At 39.2% G+C, this 13,347-nt stretch overlaps 1 protein-coding gene and 1 non-coding gene across 5 annotated transcripts in view; both read right to left on the reverse strand.

Moving 5' to 3' along the window:
• The window catches only part of PUM1 (pumilio RNA binding family member 1), a 128,063-nt gene that overhangs the window by 24,323 nt on the left and 90,393 nt on the right, over positions 1-13,347 (reverse strand). For 3 of the 4 annotated variants that reach the window (XM_065893743.1, XM_065893754.1, XM_065893736.1), the window contains 4 exons: positions 11,118-11,256; positions 9,697-9,840; positions 8,577-8,873; positions 7,266-7,502 (listed from right to left, as the gene is read on the reverse strand). In XM_065893743.1, coding sequence (XP_065749815.1) covers positions 7,266-7,502; positions 8,577-8,873; positions 9,697-9,840; positions 11,118-11,256 — 817 coding nt within the window. The remainder of the gene's footprint in view (positions 1-7,265; positions 7,503-8,576; positions 8,874-9,696; positions 9,841-11,117; positions 11,257-13,347) is intronic. The other variant, XM_065893762.1, reaches the window with a different exon arrangement.
• On the reverse strand, positions 10,925-11,001 carry LOC136140826 (small nucleolar RNA SNORD103/SNORD85). Its single transcript, XR_010657668.1, has one exon. It is a non-coding gene; the product is annotated as a small nucleolar RNA SNORD103/SNORD85 (small nucleolar RNA).

Raw genomic sequence — 13,347 nt, forward strand, 5'->3', positions numbered from 1 at the left:
TATAATGAAAGGAAGAGCATCAAAAAAGGAATAAGTAAAATAAAAACTTTTATTTACCTTATTCTTCATTGATCTGACAACAGTTTGTTCAAATAATAGCAACAAAGTATTCAATTATGTATGCTTATGTTTATATCATATACATATATATATACACATATGCTTTATATAGCTGAAATGAATGACAGCAATGACACAAAGGATGGGAGGAAAAGGTTAAGATTATTTTGTTATTTTAAGGTCCTCACACTACATGTGAAGTCATATAGTCTTATTTGAAAGTGGACCTGGATTAATCGTAAATGTATAATGATCCTAGGGCAACACTGAAAAAAAAAAAAAGTAGTAGTATAACTGATAGGTTAAGAAAGGAAATAAAATGGAATCACATAAAATGCTCAATTAAAACCACAAAACAAAGAAAAAGAGTGGAAGACAGAAACAAAAAAAAAATAGAAGACAACAGATATGGTAAATATTAACCCAACTATATCAATAATCACTTTGAATGTCAATGGTCTAAATGAACCAATTAAAGAGATTGTCAGAGTGGATCAAAAAATGTAGTCCAGGGGCTTCCCTGGTGGCGCAGTGGTTAAGAATCCACCTGCCAATGCAGGGGACGTGGGTTCGAGCCCTGGTCTGGGAAGATCCCACATGCCGCATAGCAACTAAGCCTGTGAGCCACAACTACTGAGCCTGCACTCTAGAGCCCGCGAGCCACAACTACTGAGCCCTTGTGTCACAACTACTGAAGCCCGTGTGCCTAGAGCCCGTGCTCCACAACAAGAGAAGCCACCGCAATGAGAAGCCCACACACCACAAGGAAGAGTAGCCCCCACTCGCCACAACTATAGAAAGCCTGTGAACAGCAACTAACACCCAACGCAGCCAAAAATAAATAAATTTATTTTTAAAAATGTAATCCAACTATATGCTGTCTACAAGAAACTCACTTTAAAAATAAAGACACATACAGATTAACAGTAAATGGACGGACAAAAGTATACCACGCTTAAATTAAGATGTGCTTCAGTTACTTGATACAAAAGGTTTTCTAGTATTTCTAGCCATCTAGTATTCCATCCTTTTCCTATGTGGAATGTTTTCATTCATCTTGTTTTGCTTTCTGTACTCAGAGATTTAGTAGATGCCTAATGGACAAAGTCCTGCCTTCTTTGCCTTTTAAAGAAAAATTCCAAAGGTGCCCAACATCTGGCTCTGTATTTATTACAGGCGGAGGCAATGTTGCTCACCAAAATGTTTATAAAAAGTTCTCCCCAATCCACTCCCTAATATCACAGCCAGGTAGCCCTAAATGAAAATAAGCCTAAGAGTAACTGTCTTTAGTGCGTAATACTAAATCCTAACTAAGTTGATTTTCACATGGTTTGTTTTACAGATGACAAGTCACCTTCAGAGAACCACGTGTCACAAAACACTACACTTCCATTTAGAACAGAGAAGTGCCTAAAGGGGCACACATGACTAGTAAACAACCGGAAATTAATACAGGTTACTGAACAATAAATTAGAAACAGCTACTGCAGTTCAGGCAGGGACAGAGAAAACCATTTTGTTTGATCTTTGCTTTTCTTAAAGGACTAAGGGCACATACAACCTTGAATTTAAAGGACAGGAAGAATTTATTTTAAGAAGATAGGAATTCTACCATGATGATAAAACTAAATGCTTGCAAGCAACAAACAATCCAAAACAAAACTAGAATTCCATTCAAGAAAAATAAAATATACACTAACTAGTTTAACAAAAGACATTTAAGACCTACACACTAAAAATTTCAAAACTTTGCTGGGGAAAATGGTGCATGCAAAAAGATGAACCATCACCTCATGCAATACACAAAATTAATTCAAAATAGATCAAAGACTTTAAGAGCTAAAACAATAAAATTTTTAGAACGAAACATAGGAGAAAATCTTTAAGACCTTGAGATGGGCAAAGATTTCTATACCAGAAAGCATGATAAACTGGACCTCATCAAAATTAAAACTACTGCACTTCAAAAACAACCATTTAAAAATAAAGGGCTTCCCTGGTGGCGCAGTGGTTGAGAGTCCGCCTGCCGATACAGGGGACACGGGTTCATGCCCCGGTCTGGGAAGATCCCACATGCCGCGGAGCGGCTGGGCCCATGAGCCATGGCCGCTGAGCCTGCGCATCTAGAGCCTGTGCTCCGCAATGGAAGAAGCCACAGCAGTGAGAGGCCCGCATACCACAAAATAAATAAATAAATAAATAAATAATAAAAATAAATAAATAAATAAAAACAAAAAGATGGGACTTCCCTGGCAGTCCAGTGGTTAAGACTCCACACTGTCACTGCAGGGGATGCAGGTTCGATCCCTGGTTAGGGAAATAAGATCCCGCAGGCCACGCACAGCGGCCAAAAAAAACCCAAACGAAAACAAACAAACAGAAAACCAAACCAAACCAAACAAAAGGATAGCATAAAAATAAAAAGACAAGCAAAAGACCAGAAGAAAACAGGTATATGCAAAACACGTATCTGATAAAGGAGTCATATCCAGAATATATAAACAACTCTTACAACTCCATAATAATAATGACAAACAATGCACATCCAAAAATGGACAAAAAATATGAGCAGACATTTCACCAAAGATAAACAAATGGTAATAAGCACATAAAAAGATGCTATAGTCATTAGGGAAATGCATATTAAAACCACAATGACATAACCATTTCATGCCTCCTAGAATCGCTACATTATATAAGAAAAATAAGAACAAATGTTGGCGAGGATGTAAAGAAATTGGAATCCCTTGTACATTACTGGTGGGATGTAAATGATGCACCGAACTGGAAAACAGTTTGAGTTTCTCCAAAAGTTTAACATAAAACTTACATACAGTTCAGCAATTCTACTCCTAGAGAAATGAAAACCTGTGTCCACAGAAAAACTTGCATGCAAATGTTCACAGCAGCATTATTTCTAATAGCCAAAAACTGTAACCAACAAACATCCTTCAACTGTGGGTAGTTAAGACAAAACGTGGTATATATCCATAAAATGGAAGACAATTCAGCAATAAAACGGAACAAACTGCTGACACATACTACATCATGGATGAAACCTCAAAAACATTTGAAGATAAAGAAGGCAAACAAAAGAGGTCACATACTATATGGCTGCATTTATATGAAATGTCCAAAAAAGGCAAATTTCAAAGCACAAAGTAGGGAATTCCCTGGTGGTCCAGTGGTTAGAACTCCACGATGCCATTGCAGGGGGCACAGGTTCGATCCCGGGATGGGGAACTGCAAGCACACGCAAGCATGCCTGCTCCCCTCTCAAAAAAAAAAAACAAACAGAAAATAGATCAGTGGTTGACTGGGACTAAGGGTGTGAATGGGGATTAACTGTAAATGGTCAAGAGGAGTATTACAGAGGGGATAAAAATATTACCAAACTGACTTATGCTAATGGTTGCACAATACAGAAAGTTACTAAAAATCATTGAATTGTACACTTGAAATGGGTGAATTTCATGATATGTAAGATACAACTCAATAAAGTTGTTTTTTCAAAACAGAAGTCTGGGGCTTCCCTGGTGGCGCAGTGGTTGAGAGTCTACCTGCCGATGCAGGGGACACGGGTTCGTGCCCCGGTCTGAGAAGATCCCACATGCCGCGGAGCGGCTGGGCCCGTGAGCCATGGCCTCTGAGCCTGCGCGTCCGGAGCCTGTGCTCCACAACGGGAGAGGCCACAACAGTGAGAGGCCCGTGTACTGCAAAAAAAAAAAAAAAAAAAAAAAGATACATATATAAAAAAAAAAAGAAGTTTGGGGACCTCCCTGGTGGTGCAGTGGTTAAGGATCTGCCTGCCAATGCAGGGGACACGGGTTCGAGCCCTGGTCTGGGAAGATCCCTCACACCGTGGAGCAAATAAGCCCATGTGCCACAACTACTGAGCCTGCTCTCCAGAGCCCACGAGCCACAACGAGAAGCCCGCGCACCACAATGAAGAGTAGTCCCCGCTCGCTGCAACTAGAGAAAGGCCGTGTACAGCAACAAAGACCCAACACAGCCAAAAATAAATTAATTAATTTTTAAAAAGTAATCGAAGTTTGATCTTTAAACAAGTAATGAAAAAAGCATTGAAGAGTCTATAGTAGGCACTCAACAAGTGATTGTTGAATAAATAATGAGAAAAATAACTATGCAGGCACTGATGTTTTTTACAGTGCCCTAACACGTGTCTGTCTACTGGGAGGAAGTGTGAAAACGGTATCATGGAGAAAAGATCCACACTGGGATAACAGAGATATAGGCTGGAGTGTGCACTCAAACTCTTACTAGCTATGGGGTATCATGAAAGTCATTAAACCATGCTGAGTTTAAGTTTCCCTGTGTAGAGCAGAGTTACTTGAGTATTTAACATAACGAATGAACACAATGAATGAATGCTTACTTAGTATGGTTGTTAGTGATCCAAGAACTGATAGCCGGTGGCAGCAGTGTAGTATCAATAGTAGAAGCTATATTAGGAATGGCCCAATATATATTTGGTAAAGAAATGTTGCATTTCCTTGGTGACAAACGGTAAATAGACTTATTGAGGTGATCACTTTGCAATAGTTAAGAATAAAGCATACACGAACCCTTTTCTCAAGGAAACAGGCTGAGGTGAGGCAGAGCACTACCAATCAAGACACAAAGTTTCTCAGGAATGGCATGTATGATTAACGTGGTACATGCAGCAACGGAAGTCCAATGGAAATACATACCTCTAAAGTGCTTAAACAAAGTAAAAACATTTTTAAGGGAAGGTATATTAAAAATAAAACCAGGCAGACAGCAAGAGTCATTAAAATAAGAAATAACTCGCACCAATAGTTAGTTCCTTCTCCACAGGGGAAACGTAAATCAAGGAGAAGGAGGTATTTTATTAAATTGTTGATATATTGGAAAGAGGAAAGGCACCATGCATGCAAGTAATGTTTCCAGCTCCATTTTCAAACACCAAGAGCCATAGCATTTGGTTCAGAGGTTGATACAGTCCACAGGACAAATCTGGCCTGCCACCTATTTTTGTAAATAAAGTTTTATTGAAAGATAGCTGCACATTCTTTTACATTTTGCCTGTGGCTGCTTTCACACTTCTACAGCAGAGCTGAACACTGACTACATAGACCATCTGACCTGTAAGCCTAAAATATCTACTATCTGGATCTTTACAAAAAACTTTTTGCAGATTTAATTTGTTTACTACTCAGTATATGTTAACACAGTTCAAATGTTTAAACCAAGGAATTAAAGGGTACGATTTCTGGATCTGATAATGCACTGGTTTAAAAGCTATCCTGGGCACATTATGTGACATGATATACACTGACATTGCATGCTCTGGAGTCAAAAAGGTTTTGACTCTAAATCCGTTCAGATATGAGAAGACCTAGCAAGATATTTAACTCAGTTTCCTCACTTCTATATCATAGACATAATACCGTATCTTCCAGAGTGATATGTACAGCACCCAAAACCGTTAACAGTAGCCACTAATAGCTATTCCATAAATGTTAGTACCTTCCATCTACATACTAGACTGGGACTTTCATCTCCCCCTTATAAGTCTGCATTAACCCTCATTCTTTAAAGCCAGGCATCATGTCACAGGGAAACACTGTTGTGCAATATACCCTATTCCTTATCTATCCAATATGGACTTACCAATCTGGAACGTCCCTACAACTTTTCTTAAGTAATGTCCATATACAACATGAGACAGTGAGCTTTACAACTACAGTTCCCATCATGTGAAATCTCAGGATACACACATACACTCTCTCTCTCACATTTCTATGTACATACATACATACATAGTTCTGCCTTAAAACTCATCTCTCAAACTCAGAGACAGCACTCTTAGTTCTAGAATAATTAACTATATTATCCTGTGCCCTTCAAGACTTTTTTTGATTTTTATAATCATTTCCCAGTCTTTGTCTTTCCAAATAGAAGTACACTATTCATTTTCAGTCAGTCCTCATTTCTGAGTCCAGAAAGCCACTTTTAATCTTGCCAGTTAAAAACAAAAAAAGGTCCATGTAAACTATGGACTTTGGATGATAATGATGTATCAATGTAGGTTCATCAATTGTAACCAAGGTACCACTCTAGTGGGGGATGTTGATAACGGGAGAAGCTATGCATGTGTGGGTCAGAGGGTGTAAGGGAAATCTCTATACTCTCCCCTCAATTTTGCTATGAGCCTAAAACTGCTCTAAAAAATAAAATTTTAATTTAAAAATAATAATAATAAATAGAAGATTTTAAAAATCAGAATCTTCCAGCAAAGTGGCCATACATGGTATTTCCCAGGACAGTACTGATTCAGGCCTGTCATCACAGAGTAATTATTAACAGCAACCCCATTAACTCTCAAAAGCATCCTGGGTTGCATGATAAATTATATGGTCACTGTACTTCTATGCCTCAGCTTTCCCCATCTAAGAAATAAATCAGTACTTCAAAATTCAAACTCGATAAATAACTAGAGGAAGGGAGTGCGTACCATCTTCCATCTCTTGAAAGATTTAAACATTTGCCACCCAAATCGTTAATACAAGTTTCTTTTCATTCTTATAACTGTCTGCTTAGTATCCTCTTTTCCCTCCTCATTTTCCAGGATCTAAATGCTAACACTTTTTTAAACCCCACACATATAACAAGCTAAACATATAATTGGGAAATATACATCTATACTCATTAGCATACTATGTAGTTTAAGAATGTATATACAAATTTTTTTAAAGAATCTGACAAAATTTTTAAAATAAAATGCTTTATGTGAGAAAGTAAGATATTAAACATATACATGGGGGAGGGGAGGGGAGTCTGAAAAACAAGGCTAAGTATTAATTGTGGTGATATTTCAGTGGTGATACGAGGTTAATACACTCTTTGTCTCTATTTTCCAGCTTTACTTAAAATGAATCTGTACTGTGTTTATACTGAAAGATTCTCACATGTAGCCAAAGATGTTCATACTAAAGCTGAAGTGAATATACAGGGGAGGCGCCCAAACTTGAATAAATCCCGAACTGCTGTGCTACCTAGGTACAGCCTAAATAACATGAGGTACCTTCAGGAAGGCACAGAACACCCAGGACACGTCTTAGGATAAAGGGATTGTCCTTTGCTTATGCAAAGTACTTCTAATGTCATCAGTGGCAAGAGATTTCTAGAGTTCAAGGTGGTGTTAGAGTAATGGTTCTTACCCAGGTTTAAGCTTGAAGAGGATCCATGTGAAGAGAGGGAAGGAGGTGGTGTCTGTGAATGTCCTGGTCCCTGACTAGGGAGAGGCATGCCCACGGGTCCAGGAGAGGAGGAAAAGCTAAGGCCGTTATAAAAACTGTGTCCAATGGGGGTCAAGCTGCTCGATGTCCTCTTATAAAGGTCACTGCTGCCAGTCAGGGAGTCACGGCGGGAGCCACTGCCAGTGTTGGAGTTTGCAACTAAAATGGAATTAAAACAATGCAGATAAGAAAAGGCCTGTTCTTCGAAGAACAAGCCCAGTGACCTGTTCCTAATACTTTGATCCAGACTCCTTACCACTGCAAATTTGTCAGCAGAGACAGCCTAACTGTTTATGTGGCAGTTCTAGGGGCAGGTAAAGTAATAAAGAGGACATGGCTCAGGTTAACATGAAACTCTTTTTCAAACCATCACACGTATGCTAAATTTTCCTTCCTTTTGTGTCTCATATTATGGGGGTGAGGGTGGGTTAAAATCCTCTGATGGCCACATAAGTTATGGGAAAGGTGAAAGAAAATGGGCTAGAAAGAATGCCTTTCATCAACCCAAAGGTTCTAGTAGAAAAATGGAGTAGAAAAAAGATTTGTGAATGGGGTACTGCCCCACTACCCAAGACTTACATATGAAAGCCTGGTTTCTCAAAGGGCTCAATCAAGAGTTATTGCTAGCCCCCAGCTCCAACTTAAGACACTTTCTCTCAAATAAACCCTTCTGTTTTGAGATCACATTGTTTTACAAACACTGCAATTATCCCATTGTTTACCTTACTACTTTCCTGCTTTTTTCTCCCATCAAAACATTTAAAATATCTCAGTTTAATTCCTTCCTCCCACTTTTCCATAATATCCACCTTAATCCTTCTCAAGAGACTGGAGAAAACTCATGACTCTTTAAGGCCTGCAGATTGTGGAGTACACTACCCTATGATCTTTGGTAAGTCCTCCTCCCTTGGTTCTTAACATCCACATTTGTATAATTCCCTCCACATTCTTCCAATGCCTGCAAAAATCCTCAAGGATTTTCTAATCCTTGAAACAAATGGACTTTGAGAGTATAAATAAGTAGCAACATGAATGTAAACCTGAAGTAGGCCCCAAATGTGTAACTTGAATAGTCCATTATCTCAAACACATGTGGAACAGCTGGGTTCCCACGGGGCTCGGTCCAGATCTGCCTGTGGTATCTGTCCAGGGTTCCATGCATTGTCAGTGTTCCATAAAGATTGTAAAAATAATTAAAATTCAGTTTCAACAGCACATCAGTCTGATTTCTACCTGCTGTTCCAAACCCTCCAAGGGCTGATCCCAGAGTGGCGCCGAGAGAACTGCTACTTCCAAATCCCAAGGATGTGTTGGCAGGCTGGGCAGAGCCCTGGGAGAAGAGGGAGCTGCTCTGTGAATTGCTGCTCAGAGAGTTGTTGCCATAGAAAGAGCTGGATGCCAGGTTGTTACTGGGCTGCTGCTGGGGCTGGGGCTGAGGCTGCTGAGTTCCTAAAGGGCGAAATGGTCCATTTGTTGTTCCAGCAAGACCACCGGCTGCTCCATTTGCTGAAGCTGCAGCCGCTGCAACAGCTATGTAGAAGAAAGCAAACCATTTGGCTATGAAAGAGATTGGCCACATTTCCAAACTACATTGTTATCCTTTTGAAAACCTTTTAATGTTGCCATATTTTTTCAAAGCAGACACAAACCTTGTAAAGAACTATACAAATCTGTCTTTGACCCCTTCATCTGAAGCTTCTATTTTCTATTTCTACTTTCAATTCAAAGTCAAAATACCATTGAAGCCAAGTTCACTGTATTGACAGCTCTAAAGAAGCTATAGTTTAAAATAGAAATGGATATCAAAAAGTACTCATTTCAAATACAACTACTTCCTAAAATCTCAAGTTCTACCAATATCTACATTAAGGACATTTTTTTCCAGAACCAAATACTGAAGTCCCTCAAATTCCTAGGACACTTGAGCATGTTGCTCTCCCCTAGATGTCCCCACTGTTGCTCCCAAATTTATAATATATATGACTTAAAATAAAAACCTATTGCCCCACCCCCTCAAGCAAAAAACAAAACAAATACCACATCATCTTAAAATAACGATATGAATTTCACGATATGAAGTGAAATTAGCCTTGGACTTCTGCCAACAGTGCCATTTTGTATGAGTAATCCAACTTCCTATGCTCACAGTAGAGCAGGTCCTTGCTGGTAACCAGCTGGTACATGCTGTCAACAGAATCAGAATCTGATCACTTGCTGCTTCTGATTCTCTCTTTGAAAAATTACAGGGTAGAATTCCTACACTGAGAATGTCAAAGTATATTTCAACACAGTTTAAGAATATCATCCATTGCCCCTTTTAGATCTGAGTGAGTCTACTAAGACGTAAGCTCACCTGCTTGTGCGGCTGAGGAGCTAATGATGACTGGGGCAGGAGCTACAAGTCGAACAGGAGCTCCAAGGCCGTTTCTCGCTCCTGCATTCACCACAAGGGCACCGGTTTGGTCATAGTAAGCAGCAGGAGCCAAGACTGGATAACCTGAGAATATTAAGTTAAGTACACATGAAACAGATAAGTACATATGAATCTAACAAATGTCTCCTGGGCACCAGCATATCTTATTGATAGACAGTTACAAACTCAGCATTGGGATCCTGGCTTCGCCACTTAAGGTAGCTGTACAACGCTGAATCTCTGGGTATCCTCATGAGGATAATAATAATAACAGCCTCACAAAGTTCTTGTTAAGATTAAAAGATGAGTGTGAAAGATGTAACATGCTACCTGGCACAATAAGGGGTAGTGTTATTTATTATCCACCAAGTGTTAGGGAATTCAGTGGGATAGGGAATCCCTGTGCTCTTCAAAGTGCTAACCACAGTTATCACCAGCAACCATACACTGACAATTTTTTTTATGTTTTCTTGACTTCACAAGTTAACAGTAGGTACAAATGATTCCAACAATCAAAGAACTTTCATACCACATAATCTAAGCACAAATATCCTACAAGTTAGCAGGGAAAACCTAAACAGGCTTCAATTAACAGGGTCTTTCAATATTCTATGAGATGGAATCTTCAAATCCTATTGAGCCATAAGAGAAATTACAGGTGACTTCATAATAAAACATAAATGCTTAGTAATTAACAACATGCATGACGCAAGTTCAAGTTACTCAGTGAATTCATAAATAGATCAGTTGATTTAGGAATGTGCCATGGTAAGAACCCATAAAATTATACTGAGGTCTCAGAAGGACCTGTTTCAAAGGAATAACCTCAGACTACATGCAATCCATGCAAAGAATAAGACCAGGAGACAGTGAGCTAAGAATAACCTATATTCAGGATATATATCAATCACATATAGACAGCTACAAAGCACCTCTACTGTTGATTCGAGAGAAATCCTAAAAATGTAAGGAGGACACTATCAAGGAATACTAGGAATGTCTTCCTAATAATACTATTCAAAGACATCAGCCTTGGAGCGATGCTGATGCAGTCTGGCCACTCTTTCCACTCTTAACACTGCGAGAGAAAACAGATCATCACCAAAGGAAAATAGCATACTCCAAGCTATGTGTGGAGGTTCACATATCTCCAACATTTAAGACTGAGACTGGCTCAGAACACTAGGCGCTCTCATCAACGAACTATGGTCTAAGTGAGGGCAAGTGTATGTCATCCTTGCCAGTTGCCAAATGATGACAAGCCTAAGCAAGCCAAAAGTACTGCCCATTCTCTTCTGAATCTTCCCCAATAAGCAGACTTTTTCACCCTCAAATGATGAGGAACAACGATGCAGCCTCACCTGGCATGCCTGCAGCCAGTCCTTGTCCAAAAGCAAGGGCAGAATTCACTGCTGCAGCTGCCACTAGTGGATCTGCTTGCTGTCCCTGCTGGTTCTGATTTGGGGTCAAAGGACGCTGGCTGGCTCCTCCACGGAGAACCTGGGAGACAAAAATAAATCAACTACTTTCTTTTCATTGGAAACATCTAAGACCCACCACATGCTTAAGTTGGATCAACTTTAAAACTGATGGTTGTTAACCATTTTTCTGATAATGGTTTTATGTGGCATGGCTGTTAAGATAAAAAAAATCCATTAACAGCATTTCACATAGTGAAATTTCATTCTACCATTCTTAGTTTAAACATATTACCTTTATAAGAAGCCAAGAGCATACAAAAGTGATCATTCATTCATTAATCAAATACTTAATGCCTAACATCTGGCAGGTAATGGGGATACAGCAATGAACAAGACACACAAAGCTCCTGCCCAACTGGAGCTTTTATTCCAGCGAATGAGAGCTACACAGTAAGTCTACAATAATTAAAAAGTGGGTGAGGGCCTCCCTGGTGGCGCAGTGGTTGAGAGTCCGCCTGCCGATGCAGGGGACACGGGTTCGTGCCCCGGTCCGGGAGGATCCCACATGCCACGGAGCAGCTGGGCCCGTGAGCCATGGCCGCTGGGTCTGCGCGTCTGGAGCCTGTGCTCCACAGTGGGAGAGGCCACAACAGTGAGAGGCCCGCGTAACCACACACACACACAAAAAAAGTGGGTGAAAAAAAGAGTATGGTGGAGTGGAGGAGGGGTTTAGATATGATAAACAAGGGTAATTTATCCACATCATTAAGTTATAATAGCTGTATCAAAATACACACACACAGACACACACACACACACACGCGCTAAACTTTCTTTATGGAATGTGAGAACATTTTCTCTACCCTATAACACTGTTCCCATTTATCAGGGCCCAAATGGCCCCAAATGAAATCAACAGGTTTGATTTAGGAGGCTTCTGACTTGACCATTTCTATTCTTCCTCTCATAAATACCACAAACGCACAGTAATCTACACGGATATGAGTATTAGTCAAGAACAATGACATTTCAGCACAGAATACTAGTTCTGTCACTGTGATAAAGGATCTACTTTTCTTTTTATTAATGAAACATAGGTAGTAAGATGTTGATAATCATTTTTATTCTGAATGCTCTGAAGAATCTATTCCAAAAGATCTATCTATGCCAGTAAGTAAAAATGCAAAACCCAATACCAAGGCTAAAATTACCGACGTTTATGCATTTTGCAATGTTTCAAAGGCAAAGTTCTTATCAGATCATTTTCAATATCACTCTGCTACTTATAAAAGTTACACATGTAATCAAGAACCCGTGCACAGATTTTTCTTGGTACCACTTGGTAAAAAATGTAGAAGAGAAACACCACAATCAAATATTTATTAAATGAGTATTTTAAATGACCAACACTGTCCATATTGGCAAGAAGAGATGTGTAGACACTTAATTTACCCAAACTTTCTTATTTCTTTATCTGTAAGAATAGTGAGAGTAACAGCTGATCATGCAGATTTGTAGGAAATATTAGAATTAATGTCTACAAGGCACAATGCCTAGTACCCAGGAGATAATCAATAACCAACAGTTAATTCCTATCAAAATATTAGGCAATTCATTTCTGTTTGTGAACCAAAGAATCTAATGGACTTGACAACAGAAGGAGTGCTTCAATCTGTATAGGTAGAAGACTCAAGGGAGGCTGCACAGGTGAGAGTTTGTAGAAAATGCCTAACCAATAATCCAGAACAGCTCTCACTCTAGAAGTAAACAGCAGGTACAGAGATATGGCAAATACTAATAGTTCAAGAACTTAAAAAAAAAAAAAATCAATGAAAACATCCTTTTCATAGGGCAGAATGAATTAGGCTTATGTTTGATTAGGAGTTGTGTGAAACATCAGAGGACAGGGAAATGGACAAGGTGCCTGAAGAAAGGGGTAGTCCAGACTACTGAGTCCTATTTTACAATCAGGAGAGCAATGTGTTTCCTTTTTGTCAACTCTCTAGAAATCTAAGTGGTTCCCTTGACAATAAATCAAAGTTCTTAAGTCAGCTGCCAATATTCATATTTTAATTTCATAAATAAATGTCAAGCCTGAATTTTCTGAAACAAATATGTAAAATTCCACAAGTAAAATTTTATATACTATAAAATCAACAAAAACGACTGA

This window comes from Phocoena phocoena, chromosome 1 (genome assembly GCF_963924675.1).
Source record: "Phocoena phocoena chromosome 1, mPhoPho1.1, whole genome shotgun sequence".
Taxonomy (NCBI): domain Eukaryota; kingdom Metazoa; phylum Chordata; class Mammalia; order Artiodactyla; family Phocoenidae; genus Phocoena; species Phocoena phocoena.